The sequence below is a fragment of the Nicotiana tomentosiformis genome, chromosome 2, assembly GCF_000390325.3.
Source record: "Nicotiana tomentosiformis chromosome 2, ASM39032v3, whole genome shotgun sequence".
In the NCBI taxonomy this organism is placed as follows: domain Eukaryota; kingdom Viridiplantae; phylum Streptophyta; class Magnoliopsida; order Solanales; family Solanaceae; genus Nicotiana; species Nicotiana tomentosiformis.
Genome location: NC_090813.1, coordinates 63,493,401 through 63,516,836, shown reverse-complemented (window position 1 = coordinate 63,516,836; position 23,436 = coordinate 63,493,401). Strand labels below are relative to the sequence as shown.

The 23,436-nt window shown below is 35.5% G+C and overlaps 2 protein-coding genes across 6 annotated transcripts; one reads left to right on the top strand and one right to left on the bottom strand.

The window, feature by feature from the left end:
• Positions 1-617: 617 nt before the first annotated feature.
• Positions 618-8,917, top strand: LOC104084540 (floral homeotic protein AGAMOUS). 5 transcript variants are annotated; one of them, XM_070195466.1, is made up of 9 exons: positions 618-741; positions 1,487-1,724; positions 5,882-5,963; positions 7,242-7,303; positions 7,416-7,515; positions 7,658-7,699; positions 7,806-7,847; positions 7,946-8,130; positions 8,653-8,917. In XM_070195466.1, the coding sequence occupies exons 2-9, from the start codon at positions 1,495-1,497 to the stop codon at positions 8,654-8,656; spliced, it is 747 nt and encodes a 248-aa protein (XP_070051567.1). In that variant the 5' UTR covers positions 618-741; positions 1,487-1,494; the 3' UTR covers positions 8,657-8,917. The 5 variants fall into 5 exon arrangements, with proteins under 5 accessions (XP_070051567.1, XP_009586721.1, XP_009586722.1 ...); XM_009588426.4 differs by having other exon boundaries at positions 7,803-7,847; XM_009588427.4 differs by lacking the exon at positions 618-741 and adding an exon at positions 1,014-1,240.
• Positions 8,918-19,165: 10,248 nt separating this feature from the next.
• LOC138904941 (uncharacterized) lies at positions 19,166-20,775 on the bottom strand. The gene is made up of 3 exons (XM_070193436.1): positions 20,215-20,775; positions 19,990-20,155; positions 19,166-19,884 (listed from the first exon to the last, which is right to left on the bottom strand). Exons 1-3 carry the CDS (start codon positions 20,773-20,775, stop codon positions 19,166-19,168), a joined length of 1,446 nt encoding a protein of 481 aa, XP_070049537.1.
• Positions 20,776-23,436: the final 2,661 nt, after the last annotated feature.

Genomic DNA, 23,436 nt, shown 5'->3' with positions numbered 1-23,436 from the left:
AGCACAAACCGGCCATATAGACAAATTTAGGGCCTTCTTCCCAAAGAAACAAGTAACTTTTTGGCATGATGGTAACTTGATAGATAAGTGGTTGTTCATAGAAGAGTTTCAATAGAAAAGAAACTAGTGCACTGGATGTCACATGGCAGTCACCTTCTCTTTTGTCATAGCTAGTTTCACTAATCTAGTTTTTTTCTTTTCTTTTTTCCCCTCACTGATCTAGTTAGAGTCTGAGTTTTATGTGGGAGAAAAAAACAAAAGATCACAAAGTAAAAGTTGTGTACATTTAGGGGTAGGAAAGTGAAGAGAAGAAAAGTAGTGATGGTGGGAGGTAGCTTTTGAGCTACATGTTCAATTGAATCCAGTATTTTTAACAAAGAATATAAGTAGATATATACATGAAATATTAATTTTTTTAAACAAATGTTAGATTCTGATCCCATGATATTTCAAAGGTATTGTTAATTTAGGCTACAAATTTTAAAAGTCGAATCCATTAAATTTAAACTTTTAATCCGCCTCAAGTTGGTAAGGGAGGTTGTTATGGAATGAGAGGAGGAGTTCACATATGTAAATGTAGAATTAAAAGATTTGGAAAATATTTTGGCTATCATTTGGTCCAAATCTTTCTTGTAGAGGTTCTTTAAAAGGTCTAATCCAAAATTTGAGAAGCATTTAAGCTTGAGTGTAACCTAGTCCAATGTTCTCTTCACCCATCAAACATCAGTGTCACTTTCAGAGGTCATTTTCTACTCTGTCCACTTCCTCCCCCACCCCATCCTACCCTCTCTTATTCCACCCAAAATGGTCTGATGAATCAAAGAAAAATGCTTACAAACTAATGACCATAATTAGAAGTTAAACAGGAGATCAAGAAAAATGAATGGCCAAGAAAGACTGATCATCATCTCATGAGAGGGATTCCTTATTTAACCATAAATCCATGCTTGTTCAACACTAGCCAACAAACAGAAAAAAGAGAAATATAAAAGAAAATTGTCAGAGTTTAATGTAAATTAGCATAGGAATAAACAGAGACAAAGAAAATCCGAGTTAGCTAATAGTAACATAACAAATTAAAGAAAGCTTTCTTTACTTTATAAATACCTATTCCTTAGTGCAAACTCTCTTCCATTTTTTGCATCTATATATCTATCCTCTGCAGATTAATTTGCAAGGAAGAACTAAAAACTTTCTGTACTCTCTATTTTCATCTTCCAACCCTTTCTTTCCTTACCAGGTTAGTCATCAGCTGAAAATATTCATAAACCATGTCCAAAATTACCTCACTTAATTCCCTTGCATTTTCTATCAAATTTAAACCATTTATTGAATGTAACTGCAAATATGGGGTTGGGATTTTAATTCATTCTTACCAGTATTAGGAAAGTGTGATCTCCAAATTCTTTTCCTGTTTTTCTTAGTATCTATAATTACTTCATTCCAAATCTTGATCAAGTTTTCTCACATATGTTTTGATATGTAGGTGAAAGTATGGACTTCCAAAGTGATCTAACAAGAGAGATCTCTCCACAAAGGAAACTGGGAAGAGGAAAGATTGAGATCAAACGGATCGAAAACACAACGAATCGTCAAGTCACTTTCTGCAAGAGACGCAATGGTTTACTCAAAAAGGCCTATGAATTATCTGTGCTCTGTGATGCTGAGGTTGCTTTGATTGTCTTCTCAAGCAGAGGCAGACTCTATGAGTATGCCAACAACAGGTACTTATATTAACACAAGTCTTGAAATTTAAAAGAAAAAAATTGAAAGTTTTAATCTTTGTACATCTTTTGATGTCAAGTTTTCATCTTTGAAAGGTCCTTCCTTTTCTTCCACATTTCTTATTTTTCTTTGCAATTTTATTTGTCTTCCTTTAGAAGGGGAACTAATTGTTTTTTTTTGTTTTAGAAATTTGCTATGTGTTTGCTTAGAAAGATCTGAACTCCCAAAGAACAATAACAGTTACTATATTGTTGTGAAATTTTTAGACTTTGAGTTTTTCTTTCTATCAAAGAATGAGTTTCCTTTCCTTTTTTTTCGTTAATGGTTTTGTTTGTTTCCTTCAATTTGCTCTATTTTGGGGGGTAGTTTCTCTTTTTATGATCCCATTTTCGTTAATAAACTTGTAGATATATAGATCTGTTTGTTGTAAGAAAGAGTAGAAATTTAGGAAGAAGTACTCTATCAGAACTCTGAGATCAGCATACTACTTTCTTCCTCCATTGCTGCTAAGTTTTCTCTGACTCTCTCTCTCTCTCTCTCTCTCTCCTCTTTCTCTCTCTCAAAAATTAAGCAAGAAAGCTGTCGAGTTCTAATTCGTCCATTTGCCCCATACTTTAGACGCTACAATTAGATTGATATGGGTTTTGGATCTTGTAGTATAGTCTTTTTTACAAAAACATGACATATAATTCTTTTACAACCAATCAAAACAAAGATTAGGGTTTTGTACTTCACTAATAGCACTGCAGTACTATTTTGTCTTGAGTATTGGCAGAGTCAAACTTGCCCTAATTAGGGTTTATTTTTGCTAGGAATATTAAGGCTATTTTTTTTCAAATCTCTAAATATTTGCTTTGCTCACACATTCAAGCGATTTTTTCTTGAAATAAATTGTGGAAAATAACCAATCAGAGTTCAAAGCTCAATTATAGAAAAAAGTTGACATTCTTCTCAGTGTCTCTCTCCCCTTTTCTTTACTTCACTTCTTTTATATTTCTTGAAATGTTTTACACCGTTTAGGAAATGGGGTCATCTACACTCTAGCTTTAGAGTTTTAGAAGCAAAATTTGTTGGGGTTGGGGTGGTTGGTGTAAGTTTTGTCTCAGTTACAAGAATCTTTGGTCACGTCATACAAGATTTTACACTTGTTGACAAATCTGCTGAGAAAAGACATATTATAGTAATGAGGGAATGGTTTTTTTTCCTTCTCTGAGCTCTCTCTTAATTTCTACCTCCAGTACTGAAAAAAAGAAAACATGACTACCCCTATATTTTTTTCTTTGAGATATCTCAGTTTAATGCTTTTGCAAAGGTTCTGAAGCTGTTGGAACTTAAACAGCAAAGAAACAGAAGTGTAAGAAAGAGAAGTTCTAAACCAATGAAAATTACTTAAACTAGGGTAGACTTAGCTAGGTTATCAAATACTTGAAGAGGATCTTGTGCATAGATATATTTGCGTTAGACACGAGATTTTTTATTATTATTATGATTAAAAAAAAAGGAGTTTTGAGTTGTAGGGTGTGTTGTCAAGAAAGAGATGAGACATATATATATCCGTACAATTTTTATTCTCAACCAATGAGAGAGTTCTGAACTCTCTGGCTTTCTTTCTTGCATGGCATTGGCTGCTGAAAATGGACGGTTCTGATGTGATCAGATCAGATCATGAGACAGACAAGACTGGATCATACTATTCACTTTACCTTACAACAGTGTAAAAAACGTTGTGTAGATTGTTAAGTTAATGCCATGTTCCTTTTGGGGTTCTTGAAACAAAACCCTAGGTGGGTAAAAACCTAAAGTGGATGGGTATTACCCAAGGAATAACTGGTACTTATGACGTGGCACAAATCAGGACCGTTAAAACAGTGGACCAATCATGTTGTGGGAAATTGTGCCAGCTTGGCAGAGAGCAGCCAATCAGTAGCTCGACGAAATTAAGGTAGTAGCAGACTAGGAAATGTGAGTCATTCCTTCAGTGTGTTGGTTCATTTCTTTCAGTCTTAGGTCTATAGTACTGGAAAATTTTATATCAATGTCATGTTTGAGTGGACAGATGGAGTCTGACTCAAAGCAACATTTTGTTTTGTTGGTTTATTTTTCAGCTTTGCGTGTTGTCCTAAATTAGCAAGAATTAAGGTTTATTAAATAAGAAAGTATCTAGATTTTCTTTACCTTTTGAACAAAAGAGAAGTGGTTAAGACGCTGTTTCTAGTGTTTCCTCGAAGTGAACAAGCACTCGTGTCTAAGGAGATCTTAAAGTTGAAACCTCTCTCAAACCTTAGATTACATATGAACTTCTGTACACAACTTTGGGAAAACATGATTTTGTGTAGTTTAAAAATTTATTACTCCTTGTACCAATTTATGCGAAGGAGTTCAGAGTAGAGGGTCAAGGTACATGGTTTTCGATATGACTTCAGGCATAATTTTTTCAAAGTTTTTAAAAATAAAATAAATACATTTGAAAACAACGTGAAAAGTACTAGTACATTTCAACATAAATAATTCAAATATTCCATAATAATTTGAAAAAATCCTAATCAAAGTGAATTATTTGACTACCAGATAGTAACACATTCACATAAAATGGGATGGACAGGGTAACTTTGACGAAAATATAGTAAATTTGATTCGCAACATGGTATGTCATATGTGCGTAAATGATTGATATCATCATATCAGTATTAGTTTTCGAAGATGTGAAGTTGATTTATTCTTTGTTTGGATATTATTGAAGGAAAATGAAAGCTAAATCACTAAAACTTATGAAGTGATCAATAAATGATATAGTATTATGTTTGTTCTGTTTGAGCTTCAAAAGGAAATAAAGAAGGTAAATTCTTCCTCAATGGCGAGAAAATTTTACCAATTTCCTTTCTTTTTTCTTGGTCAAACCAAACAAGGAAATGTAAAATGTTGCCATTTTCTCTTCCTTTCTCGTCTCTTCCCCAGTATCCAAAGTACAAACAAGGAGTCAGTCTTTCTATTTCATTGGCAAAAATTTCCATTGCTTTGTGCAAATTTGCTAATTTCTTTCTCTCTTTTCCTCTCTTATTTTCCCTTCGATTTCTGCCTTTAGAATTCAGATTTAGCTGTCGTTAAGAACACATATTTAATTACTGCTTTATCTGCTCCGGAAGGTATGTTTCCTTGAGATGCTTGTTGTTAATAGCCAAATTCAACCAGCAAAGGATGTAGTGAGATGTTGGAATCACTTCACCCTTAACCGAAAATCTCGCATCTCAGCTTTAAATTATTTTTAGTAAGAGTGTTTTACCCCTTAGTGGGCACACTCGAATCTAAATTAGTTAGGTCAGATACGAATATGGCTAACCATAAAAAAGATAGCCAAATTGAGGTGAAATGGCACATTGCAGCCTTTTTGAAGAAACTCCCTCAAAGTAAATGCCTTTTTTCCTTCTTTTGAATAGCTAAGCAATAGTACAAATTTATATACCTCACCTAGCAAATGATTTGTACAAGCAAGTCTTCTTTAATATTTGTAATTGTCTTACCTAATCTCACAGTTCTTCGAGAGGAATTGAGATGTATCCTATTCCTTAGTACAGAAAATTCCAGATCTGCTCGTCTTTCGTGTTTCGTGTGGAGCTGGAGAATATACTTGCTCTTAAATTTGTGTTTCTTGAAGTGTGTTTAAAGAGAATAGGCTTATAGGTAGGATACAGCGCACTGTATGAAGAATGGAATTTAGGGTGCAAAAAATATACAACAACCCAGTATAATCTCACTAGTGGGGTCTGAGGAGGGTAGTATGTACGCAGACCTTACCCCTACCCTGGGGTAGAGAGACTGTTTCCGATAGACCCCTGGCTCCCTCCCTCCAAAAACTCTTCCACCTTGCTCTTGGGATGACTCGAACTCACAAACTCTTGGTTGAAAGTGGAGGGTCCTAACCACTAGAGGAACTCACTCTTGTCTAGGTGCAAAAAATATGAATTATATAAAGGGTCTTTTTGCTGTCCTCTCTTAAATCTTATCATTTTGACGGCCATTAAAATATAGTGAATCTTGTGAATGTCATTCTTTCTAGTTACTTAGCTTGGATATTTGCGTGTAACGGAAATATCTGATTTCGTCTGTTGATAGTTTATATGATTGAAAAGAAAACTATTCTAACATTTCAATGGTGCAGTGTGAAAGCAACAATTGAGAGGTACAAGAAAGCTTGTTCAGATTCCTCAAACACTGGTTCAATTTCCGAGGCCAATGCTCAGGTATATAGTAGGAGTAAATAATTTCAACCATTCCTCTCTCATCTCTTACAACAAAGTAAATTAGGGTAAACTTCATGCCTATACTGTTATGACAAATTTTATTAACCTAAATAGCCGTCACCTAATTACTTAAACTTAAAATTGTCGATAGATATAAGAAAATATAAATAATTCATATGTAATATGTGTATTATTGTGTATAATTAATGTATAATTTTTGTATACCAGCTAAGAAAAGTAAAGAATGAATATGTCTGGCTATTTGTATAAAGACCCCTTTTAATTATGAGAATGGGGTGGTTTCTCCTATCATATGTTGGAAAAGAACAAGATAATGCAAAAAAAGGACTTGTCTCTTCATTTTTTTAAATAGTATATAATATTTAAAAGCAGTAGATTACTGTTTGGTTATTTTTCCTACTTACAAATTGAAACTTATTCCAATGAATAATAAAATCTCGTTCTTAATATATTCCCTCCATTTCACTTTGTTTGTCGCAGTTTGACTTGACATAAAATTTAGTAAAAAAAGATTTTTAAAACTTGTGATTTTAAATATCTCATAATATTTGTATGACTATAAAATGTTTCTTTCCTAGTTAGAAATGCTGTTCTGGATTTTATAAGCAGTTGTAGGTCTACATGCTTGGGCATTCCAATGTGTATCTTTCCTTCTTCCTTCTTTGAGCTGTAACTTCTCATTTGATAATAAAAGGTGTTTTAGTTACCAAAAGAAAATATTTGGAGCTTAGTCTCGAACATACCATAACATTAGTATAATTATAAATGTTTTTTATTAAGGAGTGATTAATTTAGTAACAAAATGGCACCTCTCCTCTAATGTTGTCCACTTTACTGAATCAACTGTTGTAATCTATTTGATTTTGAGAGAATTGGTGTAGCTACTACTTATAACACTTGGATCATTGTAAGTTAAAAGCTTAAAATCGAGATTTGAGTAGATTTCTAAGAATTTAGGAAAAGATTATGATTGCTCAATGCTACTGATCAGGGTAAAACAATTTAGTGTACGACACTGAAATTGCTTTAGTAATTGAAGAAAGCACTACTAAAAGAAGAGAACTCATTGTAGGAGCACATTTGAATCTCCAGATTCATTTTAAAAGAAGTTAAATGCCCTCTTTTACACATACATAAGACTTCTCAAAGCAATATGCGTCATACATTATATTACAAGTTGCAAGCTAGATGGATTCATAATATATAGCTTCATAAGCTTTTGTGATTACTGTAAAAATGTTGCTCAATCAATCCCAGTATTATCAGCAAGAAGCCTCCAAACTGCGCGCACAAATTGGAAATCTGCAGAATCAGAACAGGTAAAATTTTAGTGTTTTTTGTTTCTTTTCTTTTCCAATCCCATGTGTTTTATTAGTCTAATTGTGTCCTTTGTTGCTAATAGTACTCCTTACGTTTATTGCATTGATTCAGGAACATGTTGGGTGAATCACTGGCTGCACTGAGCCTCAGAGATCTGAAGAATCTGGAACAAAAAATTGAAAAAGGCATTAGCAAAATCAGATCCAAAAAGGTGCTTAACTTCACTATTTTCTTATGAAATTTTCAATTTTGTTTAGTGACAATTTGTTCTGATTTTCACAACACTGTTCTATTTTCAATTTCCTGTAATGGCATTATTTTCTAATTTCTAACCTTCCATTCTCAAACTACAGAATGAGCTGCTGTTTGCTGAAATTGAGTACATGCAGAAGAGGGTAAGTCGTACAATCTTTCTTCTAGTTACATTTTCAAGATAGTCCTTTTTGGTCATAGTACTCCTATTTTCATGCCAAAATTGTAACATAAGTTAATGGACAGCAGGAAATTGATTTACACAACAACAATCAGTACCTGAGAGCAAAGGTCTGTTTCTTTCTCTTTAACTTACTAATTACTAGTCCTTAATTAGGTAACTTATTCTGCAGAAAGTCAGTTATTTTGTAAGTAAATAAATTGAACAGATTGCTGAAACTGAGAGAGCTCAGCAGCAGCAGCAGCAGCAGCAGATGAACTTGATGCCAGGGAGTTCAAGCTATGAGCTTGTGCCTCCACCTCATCAATTTGATACTCGAAACTATTTACAAGTTAATGGTTTGCAAACCAACAACCATTACACTAGACAAGACCAACCATCTCTTCAACTAGTGTGAGTACACTCACTCCTTCCTTATTAACCACTTCATCAAAAACTTTTTTAGAAAGAAAAAGAAAAACGGTGAAATTTAGGACAAAGAATATACTTTCTTGAAAGAGGAAATAGACTGCAAATTTCAAAGGTGGTACATGTTGGGACTTTGAGGGTGTGTCGTGAAAATATAAAATATTAAAAAATATTTTCTGGTATTTGATTGGTCAGTAGAAAATATTGGAGTATTTGTAAAAATATATAATAAAAATGTAGTAATAATATTAGCAAATCGGAGAGTGTTCCAATAAAACTACTATTGATCTGTACTAGAGTAGAGATTAATATTAATGTCCAAGTATTAGTTGAACCAAATAATATGAAGCTAAAAAGGTTAAGGTAATTATAAGGAAAATGACTTTCCCTCATAAGTGATCATACCAAATATCAGAATTACAATGACTTTTTTATGAAAAACAATTTCCTTCCTACCAAATCAATTTTACTAATGATAGATACTAAGGTATTTCTTTTCCTGAGCAGCTAATATGGTTGAAAGTCTTCTATGTTTTGTGCTCTACATCTTAACCACAAGAGAAGACTACTATTAAGCCTGAAGATTCTTGGAAGTGAAGATCAACTTAATTATGTATACCATATTATATTACTTGCTGAATGAGCTGAGACTCTTCAATGTTGTATGTTAAGTGGATATGTATTTTTTACTTGATGTTCCTTGTCTGGCAGTGTACTATGAGGAATTACGCTTGTTATTATTAAGTTGACAACTACTGTTTATTTTGCTCAATTATGTTCTTTTAGTGCTAATTTGGAAGTTTTATCTCACTCCATAAGGAAGAGAATACTATCTCTTCACCTTTCTTCTTATTACTTGCATTATTTGCATTAATTCAGCTTCATATAATATATAGGATCTTTACCTTCTAACAAAGACATATATTAATGCCAAAAAACATAAGGCACTGGTGTATGGTCGCCAGCCCTCTGAAATTGAGGAAAGGAAAAGAAAAGTAGCAGATTTTCAGATTTTCCTTTCCCTCATTTGGTTTGCGCAGAAAAAGAAGGGAGGGGGTTAAATAAAGAGTTAATACCCTAAAACCTCCTTAAACTGTCATGTTTTTGTCAATTTCCTACTTAAACTATTCGGTGTCTTCAAAATCCCTCCGAACTATATTGCCCTTCATATTTAAACTCCCTCGTTGCTTACCTGGCATCAGTGGCGGAGCCAGAAATTTTATTAAGGGGTGTCAAAATATATAAAAGTAAATATACCAAAAAATTAAGGGGAGTCAATACATAACATACATACATATAAATTTATTTTTTTACCTACGTGCACATTGTATTTTTTTCGCAAAGGGGTATCATTTGACACCCCTTCCTATAAGGTGGCTCCGCCACTGTCTGACATAACATATGTACACACTCGCTTGGGAGCGCGTGACAACTGAAAAAAGCCATCAAAATGGTCCACCTAACATAATGTAATGGCTTTTTATTTTTATTTTTTATAAAGAATGTAATGGCTAAGTAGCCTAATCCTCTTTTAACTCTATTTTTTAATTATAAATAATCTCCTTATTTCCTTTATATCCACCTTTCTTCCTCATTTTTTCACTATTCTTCCTTATTTTTTCACTTTTATTTTTTATTTTTTCACAATTTTCTTTATTTTGTTCACCTTTTTTCTTAAGTTCTCCATATAGATTCCTGAAAAAAAATTCCTCTCTTTTTTCCTATGAAATAATTTATTTTCTTTCCTTGTTAGTCTTCTTTCATGTCTTATACATATTGTTGAAAGAACACCCATTTAAATATACTTATTAAACCCAACACCTTATTGTAGAGAATAAAGTTCTTAAACCTTGTCTGTATAATTTAGAATTAGAGAAGGGATTTTTACCTTCATATACTACATATAAAATTTTATTACCCTCCCTAATCAAGTTTGAACTTAATTACATGGCCATATACAATTTACCAATTATATACAAATTAGTTTTAAATGAGTATCCCTTTAAATTAGGAATTAAATAAGGAATCAATTATTTCTCATCCATGTTCTCTCTCTCCTGCGCTCTCTCTCTGTTACAACCGATTTTCTGAACAAGCCATGACCGGCACTCGATCACTAAACTTGACCGAGCGAACCATCTGCGCTTATCAAATCTATTATAACTTCAAACTTTATATGTAACAAGGCAATGCTTTAACCAAATACTTTTAATTAATTTAAATATCTAAAGTAAACCAACTCTAAAACTTTATTCGTAGTGACTACTGAAATATTGCAAAGTTATTATCAATACATCTGAATCTTAATCCCCCCGACTGTGTCTATGAAGTCTCTACTGATAAACTGATGCACTTCTCGGGACATGAGATTGTCTGGTTAGTTTTTCAAGTAAATAAAGAAATAACTAAATAAAGATGACTCAAAAAAAATGTTCCACGAACAAAAGGGGAGCTCACCAATTGCACTGGAAGAGAGGGAAGTCCTAACCTGTAACCTACTCGCCTACAAAATCGGTTCCTAAATTATATCGCAGACCAACGTAGGTTCCCAAAAGAGAACGTCAGTACCATCTATTGTACTCAGTGAGTCTCGACAATAGGGGACGAAACTTTAATAAAATATACATTACAAATAAAGATTTTAAATGCATGAAAAACATAAAACTTCTAAGAACAATTCTAAAATAATTGCATAGTGGCAATTTATGAATATTCTAAAAGAAATTCCTTTGTTATAAAAAAAGATACTTCACTTTATACTTCGGGAGTTCTAACTATCCTGACTTATTTCTGTCTTAGTCACCATGTGATTGGCACGAGTTCGATCCCAACCTGATTGAATAGGCCCAATCCACGAGGTGTCACTCGCTTCATGGTTCTCAGCGCTCATGTATCATACCTTAGCTTGGCTAAGTAAATTCTCAGCAACGAGACCCACGGCTCGTGTATTCCCTACTTTGGCATAAGTAGTTTCAGAAAGTCAATGCCTTGGTCAGGACCCTCGGCCTAGACGATCACCCCTTCTCAAAATAGAGGATACTTCCAAAAATCTTTTCTTTCTAAATCTTCTTGTGACTTTTCAAGTCTAAATCTTTTCTGGAATATCCTATACATACTCATACTGGTATCATTACATGTAAAGCATGGAATAAGAATAAAATATACATTCAAAAGTATATTTAAAGATTCTTGCTTCTTCATGAATTTTCAACATGAAAATGGCATATAAGAATAATACAATAATCTAAAAATTTATGCACATATATCATAATAAATCATCTAAAATTTAGCTAGAACAATTCTAAGTTAATAAGTACTCACTCGCTCCGTTTAAGTACATATTAACTCTTTTAAGCAATTCATCGAACACCTTGTATGCGTACTTTTGTGAGTTAAACCACTTTAGTAAAGGGTAATATCTACTCACTTCAAAATTGCTCGAGCCAATACGTAGACCCCAATGCAATTTATACCCATCAAACAATCGATTCTACAACAACCAGTGCATTTTAACCAATTTTAAAGTTTCACACCTAAACATGGAATTTACTGTTGATACAGAGAAAAAAGGGAATTAACTATTCAATTCTTACCTATTACTACTACTGTAGGATAATTGACAATAGAAAATCTATATACCTCAGTTCAAGAATTAGTGATTTGTAAAAAAACCTAGAACTTCCTGTTGCCTGCGTGAGTATTGAGTAGCAAGGCTGCCTCTGCTCTGTTTCGTAGCATTCTGTTTCTCTTTTTCGTGCAAGGCTTGCGTGAATGAATAGAAGTTTAAGCCTTCTGTTTTGTTCGTATAAGGCTTTTCAGCCTTTAGGCTTTTTAATTTTGTTTTGTTTAAGGCTTTAAGCCTTTTGCCTTCCCACTTTATGGGCTTTAGGCTTGTTCCCTTTATTTTTTTTAACTTAATTAATAATTAATGATACTCTTTTTTAATAATTAGTAATATTAAAATTAATAATATTCCCTTGCTTGTATATCACATTATTTATAAATAGAGAAGTCACTCAAAAGTCAATCATAAGGGTTTAAATCCGTAATAGAAGTAAAAATTTTATGCACTCAAGGCATGATAAAAAAATAAATTAAATTATATATTTAGCGTGTCTTGAAACTTTTATATATTTGAGGAGTGTTACAATCTTTCCTCCTTAAACACATTCATCCTCGAATATTGCTAGTGCCTTATTCTTAAGCTAACAATTATTCCTTAAGTCCTTGAATTTCTTAAGTTTTCTTAGCACTACTCACTTCCTAAAGGCCTTAAAATTTTGGCTGACTCCCTAAATTTTCAAATATTTTGGCAAAGTCTCCTCTGTAAATTGGACTATAAAAAAAATATCCATGTCACCAATACCACAACTACACCAACAACAACCACATATACCATAACATGCCATTAATAGGTACCATACACAGCTCATAAGTTAATTACTCACACTCTGGCAAGGAGGTACAACAATAACCAACCAAAATCTAAATCAAATCACCACACTTTAGCAAAAGTAAATCACTTTAATGAATTAAATATACTCTGGCATTGTACTAAATTATTTAATAACTAAATATACTCTGATAGAAACTAAATTACATCAACAACAAAGTGTAATCTAGCAAGGACATAAACGCATGTTAACTTATACTTAATAAATAAAATATAAATGCCAAGCTAAACCTATGTTCACATACTTTGTTCCTCAAATAAATAAGGATACTTCTTCCTCATATCTTCCTCGACCTCCAACGTAGCCTCTTTTGAATCATGATTACTCCACAAAAGTTTTACCGATGCTAAATCTTTTGTTCTCAACTTTCTTACTTGCCTGTCGAGAATTTCTATAGGTACCTCTTCATAAGTCAAGCCTTATATAATTTCTATGGTATCGGCATGAATTATATACGACTCATCATGAATGTACTTTCTAAGCATAGACACATGAAAGACAGGATGAACAAAGGACAATTCAATGGGAAACGATAGTTTATAAGCCACTTTTCCCTTCTTTCCTATAATCTCATAAGGTCCGATAAACCTAGGACTAAGTTTTCCTTTCTTACCGAACCTCATAACTCCTTTCATTGGTGAAACTTTCAAAAATACATTGTCACCAACCATGAACTCTAAGTCACGATGCCTCTTGTTAGAATAGGACTTTTGATGATTCTGAGCCGCTTTAAGTCTTTCTCTAATTAGCTGAACTTTCTCTAAGGCCTCACAAACAAACTCTGGACAGATCAACGACACCTCTACTGGTTCAAACCGACGCACTATAGACCTACATCTTCGCCCGTACAATGCTTTATAAGGAGCCATACCAATGCTGGCCTGATAGCTATTATTGTAAGCAAATTCTGTAAGGGCAAGTGATCATCCCAATTACCTCCAAAGTCTATAACACATACTCGCATCATTATCTTCGAGAGTCTGAATGGTCCTTTCTGCCTCGCCATCAGTGTGTGGTTGGAAAGCGGTGCTCAAATTAACCTCGGTACCTAATCTTTTTTGAAATGCCTGCCAAACATGCATCATAAACTGAGGGCCTCTGTCAGATATGATTGAAACTAGAGTACCATGCAATCGAACTATTTATTTGATGTACAACTGCGCATAGTGCTTTGCGGAATCTGTCGTCTTTACTAGTAGGAAATGCGCAGACTTTGTCAGTCGGTCTATAATAACCCAAATTGAATCATGCTTACAGTATGTGCGAGGCAGACCTACTACAAAATCCAAATTAATCATCTCCCATTTCCACTATGGTATCTCTATATCTTGAGCTAGGCCACCAGGCCATTGATGCCTGGCTTTGACTTGCTGGCAATTCAAACATTTGGCCACATTATCTGCTACTTTCTTCTTCATGCCTTTCCACCAATATAACTCTTTCAAGTCCTCATACATTTTGGTAGCACCTGGGTGGATAGAGTACCTCGAGCTGTGAGCTTCTTCCATTATGGACTTTCTAATACCATCTATATCAGGTACACATAACCGATCATTCAACTTCAAAACTCTATCACTTCCTAGAGTGAAAATAGTGATTTCTTTGTTTCTGACTCCTTCTTTTAACTTCACTAAATACGGATCTTTGTCTTGCTTAGCCTTTACATGTGCAACAAGAGAGTATTGTGCTAAGGCATAAGCAGTTATAGCTCATTCTTCGGTCTCATCCAATCTAATTCCATCATTTGCTAGTTTTTGAATTTCTCGACCCAAAGTTTGCCTTTGTACTACAAGATGGTCTAGGACACCCATTGACTTCCTACTAAGTGCATCTGCTACTATGTTAGCTTTGCCCGGGTGATAAAGGATATTGATGTCATAATCCTTCAATAGCTCGAGCCACCTTCTCTGTCTCAAATTTTACTCTTTCTGCTTAAAAATGTACTTGAGGCTTTTATGATATGTAAATACTTCACAATGCTCACCATATAGGTAGTGTCGCCGTATCTTTAATGCAAATACCACTGTTGCAAGCTCCAAGTCATGTGTGGGGTAGTTCTTCTCATGATTCTTTAACTGCCTAAAAGAATAAGCAATAACTTTTCCATCTTGCATAAGAACACACCCAAGATCAACTCTGGAGGCATCACAATACACTATAAACCCACCCGAACCTATCGGCAAGGTTAACACAGGTGCAATGGTCAATCTCTTCTTTATGTCTTGAAAACTCTGCTCCCAAGCGTCTGGCCATTGGAACTTAACAACTTTCTGAGTCAACTTAGTTAATGGAGCTGCCAGTGAGGAAAATCCCTCTACAAACCTTCTATAATAGCCACCTAACCCCAAGAAACTCCTGATTTCGGTTGGCGTTGTCGGCCTTGGCCAGTTCTTGACTGCTTCTGTCTTCTGAGGGTCTACTTTTATGCCTTCACTAGATACCACGTGGCCTAAGAATGCCACTGACTACAACCAGAACTCACATTTTAAAAACTTGGCATAAAACTCATTCTCCTTCAAGGTCTGCAAAGCTATCCTGAGGTGTTCTATATGCTCATCCTTACTCTTAGAGTATACCAAAATATCATCTATAAACACGATAATAAATGTATCAAGGAATGTCTTGAAAACTCTGTTCATGAGGACCATGAATGCAGCTGGAGCATTTGTCAACCCGAAGGACATTACTAGAAATTCATAGTACCCGTAACGAGTTCTAAAGGCTATTTTAGATATATCCTCTTCTCTGATTCTCAACTGATGGTACCCCGACCTCAAGTCTATCTTTGAAAAGTACTTTGCACCCTGAAGTTGATCAAATAAATCATCAATTCTTGTGTAACGATCCGACTTGTTATTTTAAGAATTAACGCCCCGTTCAGTGACTTAAGGTCTCGAGCAACTTTGTAATAAGTATTATGACCCGCGGGGTGTGGTCGATTTTGATTTTCGGAAGATTCAAAATTTAATAAAAAGAACAATTATTATTTAAGAAGCTTAAAAGAAAAAAGTTGACCAGGGAGTTGACATTTTGATATTGGGGCCAGAATCCTATTCTGAAAATTGGAATACCTACATTATGTCATTTATGACTCGTGTGCAAAATTTGAAGTCATTTCGGATTGATTTGATACGTTTCGGCGCAAAACATAGAAGTTAGGAGATTCAAAAACTCATAACTCGATTCGAGGCGTGATTCATAATTTTGACATTGTTTGACGAGATTTGAATCCTCCACTAAGTTCGTATTATATTTTGGGACGTGTTGGTATATTTGGTTGAGGTCCCGAGAGGCTTGGATGTATTTTTGGATCATTGGTTGAGAGATTAGTAAAGTTAAGAAATTTGGGAGTTTGACCATGGTCAATATTGGGTCAAGACGACCTCTTTTCAGTGTTTTGAGTGTGCAAGTAGGTCCGTAGCGTATTTTATGATTGAAATTCATATATGATTTGTGTCCGGGAGGTTCCGGATGAGTCTCGAGGTAAGTTTTGAGCGAGTCCGGGCATTTCGGCACTCTAATATTGTTCTCGTACTTTTGGGGGTGCGGACCGCACATTTTTGGGTGCTGAGGCGAAGGAGGGGCGTGCACCGGACATAAGAGTGCGGACCGCAGCAGAATTTCGCGGCCGCGCTTGGAATTTCGCGGACCGCACAATTCTGTCCGCGGCCGCACTCCACGGAGTTCTGCAGATTCGCCGGTCCAATTTCGAAAGCTTATATCTTTTGATTTACAAGGAATTTTGAGATGATTAAAAAACAAAAATTGTAACCCTTCGTGTCTAGTTTCCAGAAAGTTAAAGAAGTCATCATTTGGACATCTGTAGAGAAAGTTATGGCCAAACAACTAAAGCCTGGCAGTGCAGTCATGAAGAATTTCGCGGACCGCAGCAGAATTTCGTGGCCGCGCTTGGAATTTCACGGACCGCAAAGTGGGAGTTTAGAGGGTGCAATATATAAATGGGGTTTAGGGTATTATTTCATATTTTGGACCTAGGAAGCTCGGTGTGTGGCGATGTTTCGTGGGTTTTTCAAGAAATTCATCGGGGTAAGTGATTCTAACTCAAATTTGGTTAATATACATGAATATATCACCGATTTCATCATTTAATTAGTACTTTGAGATGAAAATTTGGGAAAAATTATTAAAACTTCATAAACCACAAATTTAAGATTTGGAGGTCGATTTGTTATTGGAATTCGATAAAATTGGTACGGTTGAACTCGTATCGGAATGGGTGTTCTGATTTCATGAAAATTATGTCGGGTTCCGAGGCGCGGGTCACACGATGACTTTTGTTGAATTTTTGGAATAAATTTTTAAGTCGACGTATTATTATCCGAAATTATTTTCGATGAATTTTAATGAAGTTATACAATTAATTTGGATAGAATTGAGCGGTCAGGAGGTCAATTCAAGCAAAAGGGCGATTTTGAAATATCGGCATAACTTCAAAAAGGTAAGTGTTTTGCTTAACCTCGAGTGGGGGAATTAGCCCTTAGGCATTAAGTCTTATGTGCAATTTGTATAATTGAAAACCATTTAAGCGAGGTGACGAGTACGTACTTGGTTTATATGTGCAAAGTTTATTGAGTTAAAGTCTCGAGCATATTGTGTAGTAAATTGGATAATTGTTGGCATATATTTAATTATCTATTTGTCGTGCCTAAATCCTTGTTGTTGAATATGTTGTTATATGATAATTTGATGTAATTGTTACTTGATTATTTATGAAATTTCGTGAATTTGCTGGTTTGATAATTATTGGAATTTAATTTCATTTTGAATTTTTTTCTCTGTAAATAATTAATTAAATGAGCTTAAGAAGAGGTGTTTATATAATTATTGAAAATTTGGAGTTAATGAAGACTTTACTTTATGTTGAGTAATTTCTATCTCTGTTGATTATTTTTGGGTATTGTACACATTGTGTGGAGCCTTCGGCTATTTGTTGTAAAATTAATTGACTTGGTTGTATATTTGGAATTTTGGTTGTATCCATTGGAAAAATTGTGATATGAATTGATTTTGTTATGTTACCGTGATAATTCCCGTGTAAATTGTTGTGTTGTGTTAATTATTATTTTGAAGATATAAGGGTGGCATTTTACTGTTGATATTATGTGTGTAGGTGGCATTTCATTGTGGTTGTGTTTGTTAGAATATTGTCTGGGCAGAGCAATAAGGGTGGCAATAAGAGCGATAAAGGTGGCAATAGGAACAATAAGGGTGGTTATTGATATTGTTTGGGCGGAGCGATAAGGGTGGCAATAGGAGCTATAAGGGTGGCTATTGTCAGGGACGATATGTGATGATGTGGGGTTGATGATTTTAATGTGATGTTGTGATATTCTTGTGTTTATTTTTATACCTTGTACAATTTTTCTTGTTGTTGGTAAATTGATGACAATCTTATTTATGTTGAAATTGAGAGCCTGCGGCTATTGCCAGGCAGATTATAAAATAAAATATGGGCACGAGGTGCCGTGAGTAAATACTGAGGATATTGGCACGTGAATTGTCCGTGCAGTTGTGATATAAAATGTGGGCACGAGGTGCTGTGATTAAATGATAATGATATTTGGCACGTGAATTGTCCGTGCAGTCGTGATAGGAAATGAGGGCACGAGGTGCCGGGAAAATATAATAATTTAATTATGGGCACGAGGTGCCGTGGAAATATAAAAAATGGGTTGAGACCCGTGTTTACGAAAAATATGAAAATGGGCTGAGACCCTTATTTTTATGATTATGAAACAAGGTGTCACATGATGACTTTTTAATTAAAAGAATTCTATTCAAAATATTTATTTGAAAGGATTTTTATGTAGAATGTATTATATGAAAGAATTATATTTGAAAGAGAGTTATTAGAAAGAATTATATGTGAAAGACATTTATTTGAAGGATTTGATTTATTGTGTGTAATTATATTTATTAATTATTGAGCGATATTAATGGTATTCTTGTTGTCTGTTGTGCATATTATTGGTTGTTTTATGTTGTTCTTATTGTTATCTGCTTCCTATTATTTTATATATTATATTGCACAGGCTATTAGACTAGTGAGTGTCTTGACTGTACCTCGTCTCTACTCCATTGAGGTTAGTCTTGATACTTACTGGGTGCCGACCATGGTGTACTCATACTACACTTCTGCACATTTTTGTACAGAGTCAGGTATTGGAGATATCAGACTTGAGAAGAATTAAAGCGGGATCGTAAGGATTCAAGGTAGAGCTGCTTGGTCGTCGCAGTCCCTTGGAGTCTTTTCATTTCATTGTACTGTTAAATTTTTAATCAAACAGTATTGTATATTCGGTCATCGTGATCATTCCATGTATTCAGTTAGAGTTCGTGACTCAGTACTACCAGTATTGGGAGATTGTACATTCATATTTGTTCCGCTATTAGTTTTGGTTACTTATTTAAAAAAAATGGCTCCAAAATATAATTGAAATCGGCTTACCTAGTCTTAGAGACTAGGTGCCATCATGACACCTGTGGTGGTATTTTTGGGTCGTGACATCTTGGTAGTGGGTATTTGTTCTTAATGGTAACTTTATTCAACTGCCGATAGTCGACGCACATTCTGCAAGACCCATCTTTATTCTTGACAAAAAGGACCGGGCACCCCACGGTGAAACACTCGGCCTGATGAATCCCTTGTCAAGAAGGTCTTTCAACTGTTCTCTCAACTCATTAAGTTCTGCTGGAGCCATCCTATAAGGATGTATAGATATGGGCTGAGTGTCTGGCATTAGATAGATGCCAAAGTCTATGATTCTTTCAGGAGGAAGTCCGGGAAGGTCATATGAGAAAACTTGTGAAAATTCTCTAACAACTGGCACAGACTGAAGAGCTGGTGGTTCTGATTCTACATTAATGATGTGAGCCAAATAGGCAAGACACCCCTTGCCGATCATTCGTTGTGCCTTAAGGTAAGAAATAATCTTACCTATAAGCGATGCTGAACTACCCTTCCACTCTAAGACTTCTTCATTTGGAAATTGGAACCTGGCTCTCTTGGCACAACAATCTAACATGGCATAGTAGGAAGACAACCAATCTATACCCATGATCACATTGAAATCCACCATTTCTAATTCTATGAGATTGGCCTCAGTGCTTCGACCTTGGAGTGAAACTATACAACCTCTATAGACTCTTATGGCTTCCACTGACTCACCAACTGGAGTAGATACTAGGAATGGCTCACTAAGTTGTTCAGGTTCTAGCCCGAGGTTAATTGCAAAGTATGGAGTCACGTACGAAAATGTTGAACCTGGATCAATTATGGCATAAACATTATGTGAGCAGACTAGAAGTATACCTGTAATAACTTATGCAGATGCCTCTACACTCTGACGATCAAGTGTAGTAAACAAACAGGGTTGTCCCCCTCCCTGAGTAACTCGATCTGCACCTCTGCCTTCCCCATGCCCGGTCTGATTATGAGAACCACGAGCCTGAGGTGGTGCAACTCTAGTAGGTGAGGAACTAGAAGGACGAGTTGATCCCCCACTAAAATTATGTCGCAACTTTGGGCAGTTTGCCTTTATATGACCATTGTCTCCACAATGATAGCAACCGTGAAACCCGAGCTTGCACTGACCTGAATGTTGCCGCTTATATGTACCACAAAGACCTTATTGTTGTGAGTGTTGCTCAGCATGACTTTTGCTATATGAGGATGATGTCCTAAAATTCTGATTCTGGCAGGCTGGTTTCCATAACTCTGAGTACATCTGAAAGAAGCCCCACCACCTGACTGATGACTGGCCTGAGCTGGTGCTAATGACTCCTTATTGAAGGAACCCCTTTCTCCTCCGCTGGATGTACCACTAAACTCGCCCGCTGTCCGTGCTTTCTTGTTATGCTCTTTTTCTTCTCTCCTTTGTTGTCTGTCTTTTTCTAAGTGCTTGGCAAAACTCACAACAGAGGAGAAAGTTGTCATTCCTATCGCTGCAGCTGATGTCGTATCCTTAATGTGGTAAGACAAACCACCAACAAACCTGCAAATCTTTGCTTTTTCTGTCTTAATCATGTGTGGAGCATGTTTAGCCAAACTTATGAATTCCATGTAGTACTCTTGCACACTTTGATTCTGTTGCTTGAGCTGCTCGAACTCTGTAGCCTTAGCTTCCCTATCCTCTTCCGGGATAAAGTTATCCATGAAGGCCTCTTCAAATTCTTCCCAAGTAGGCAGACCATCATCTTCATCTCTTTCCTTTTCTCACATCTCAAACCAAGCGCCAGGCACATCTCTAAGTTGGTAGGCATCCAGCTCCACAACTTCATCATCAAATGACTTCATCGCTCGGAGGTCTTTCTTGACACCCTCCAGCCACAACATTGGATCTTTATCAACTATAGTACCACGGTACAATGGAGGACTCAGCTTTAAAAATTCATTCACTCTTGAGGACTCATAATTGTTCTATCTATTTGATTGAGGTGGACTCTCAGCTCTTCTCTTGTTCTGGTTGGCAATGAAGGCTTTAAACATCTCCATCGTATTGTTGACAACATTAAACATCTGACCCATATCTGGAGATATAGTTGTCTGAGTTGGAACTACTGTTGGGGGTGGCACTGGATCCTGAGGTACTTGCTCATCATGATCCACCCCTTCTTCATGTTCAACCCGGGGCACTTGAACCCCCTTTGTGGATTTACCCTTCCTTTTCTAAGATGAAGACTTCTTAGTTCTACCTAGAGCCATAATAGTAGCAATAGTTTTTTTAGCAGCATCATGAGTGTCAGTGTCAGAGTTGCGAGTATGAGCCATTTCTGCGAGTTTTGGAGAAACAAATACATTAGATAATTTCTTAGAGGTAGGCTCTACTACACGATCTAAAGTAAGAAAAAAATTAGACTTTTCCTAAATGTTGGTAGCCTCCTATTTATAAGTATGGCGCGCTCCATACCCATAAATAAGACTCTACTAACACGGCTTCATAGACCCTTAGGACTCCATAAACCCGATGCTCTAATGCCAAGTTTGTCACGACCGATTTTTTAAACAAGCCATGACCGGCACCCGATCACTAAACTTGACCGAGCGAACCATCTGCGCTTATCAAATCTATTATAACTTCAAACTTTATATGCAACAAGGAAATGCTTTAACCAAATACGTTTAATTAATTTAAATATCTAAAATAAACTAACTCTAAAATTTTATTCGTAGTGACTACTGAAATATTGCAAAGTTATTATCAATACATCTGAATATTAACCCCCCTCCCCCTCCCCCCCGACTGTGTCTATGAAGTCTCTACTGATAAACTGACGCACTGCTCAGGGCATGAGATTGCCTGGATAGTTCTCCAAGTAAATAAAGAAATAACTAAATACAGATGACTCAAAGGAACACTCCACGAACAAAAACGGAGCTCACCAATAGCACTAGAAGAGAGGAAAGTCCTAACATATAGCCTGCTTGCCTACAAAACTGGTTCCTATATTGTACCGCAGACCAACATAGGTTCCCAAAAGAGAACGTCGGTACCATCCATTATAATCAGTGAGTCTCGACGACAGGGGACAAAATTTTAATAAAATATACATTACAAATAAAGATTCTGAATGCCTAGAAAATATAAAGCTTCTAAGAACAATTCTAAAATAATTGCATAGTAGCAGTTTATGAATATTCTAAAAGAAATTCCTTTCTTTTTCTTTCTTGTATAAAAAGACACTTCACTTTATACTTCGGGAGTTCCAACTATCCTGACTTATTTCTGTCTTAGTCACCGTGTGATCGGCATGGGTTCGATCCCAACCTGATCGAATAGGCCCAATCCACGAAGTTTCACTCGCTTCGTGGTTCTCAACGCTCATGTATCATACCTTAGCCCGGCTAAATAAATTCTCAGCAATGAGACCCTCAGCTCGTGTGCTCTCTACTTTAGCACAAGTAGTTCTAGGAAGTCAATGCCTTGGTCAGGATCCTCAGCCTGGACGATCATCCCTTCTCAGAATAGAGGATACTCCCAAAAATATTTCTTTCTAAAGCTTCTTCTTGTGACTTTTCAAGTCTAAATCTTTTCTGGAACATCCTATACATACTCATACAAGTATGCTTACATGTAAAGCATGGAATAAGAATAAAATAAACATTCAAAAGTATTTCTAAAGATTCTTGCTTCTTCATGAATTTTCAACATGAAAATGGCATATAAGAATAATACAACAATCTGAAAATTTATGCACATATATCATAATAAATCATCTAAAATTTAGCTAGAATAATTCTAAGTTAATAAGTACTCACTCGCTCTGATTAAGTACATATTAACTCTTTTAAGCAATTTATCAAACACCTTGTATGCGTGCTTTTGTGAGTTAAACCACTTTAGTAAAGGGTTATATCTACTCACTTCAAAACTCCTCGAGGCAATACGTAGACCCCAATCTAATTTATACCCGTCAAACAATCGATTCTATAACAACCAGTGCATTTTAACCAATTTTAAAGTTTCACACCTAAACATAGAATTTACTGTTCATACAGAAAAAAAAGGAAATTAACTATTCAATTCTTACCTACTACTACTGTAGGATAATTGATAATAGGAAATTTATATACCTCAGTTCAAGAATTAGTGATTTGTAAAGAAACCTAGAACTTCTCGTTGCCTGCGTGAGTATTGAGCAGCAAGGCTACCTCTGCTCTATTTCGTAGCGTTCTGTTTCTCTTTTTCGTATAAGGCTTGCGTGAATTAACAGAAGTTTAAGCCATCTGTATTGTTCGTATAAGGTTTTTCAGCCTTCAGGCTTTTTAATTCTGTTTTGTTTAAGGCTTTAAGCCTTTTGCCTTCCCACTTTATGG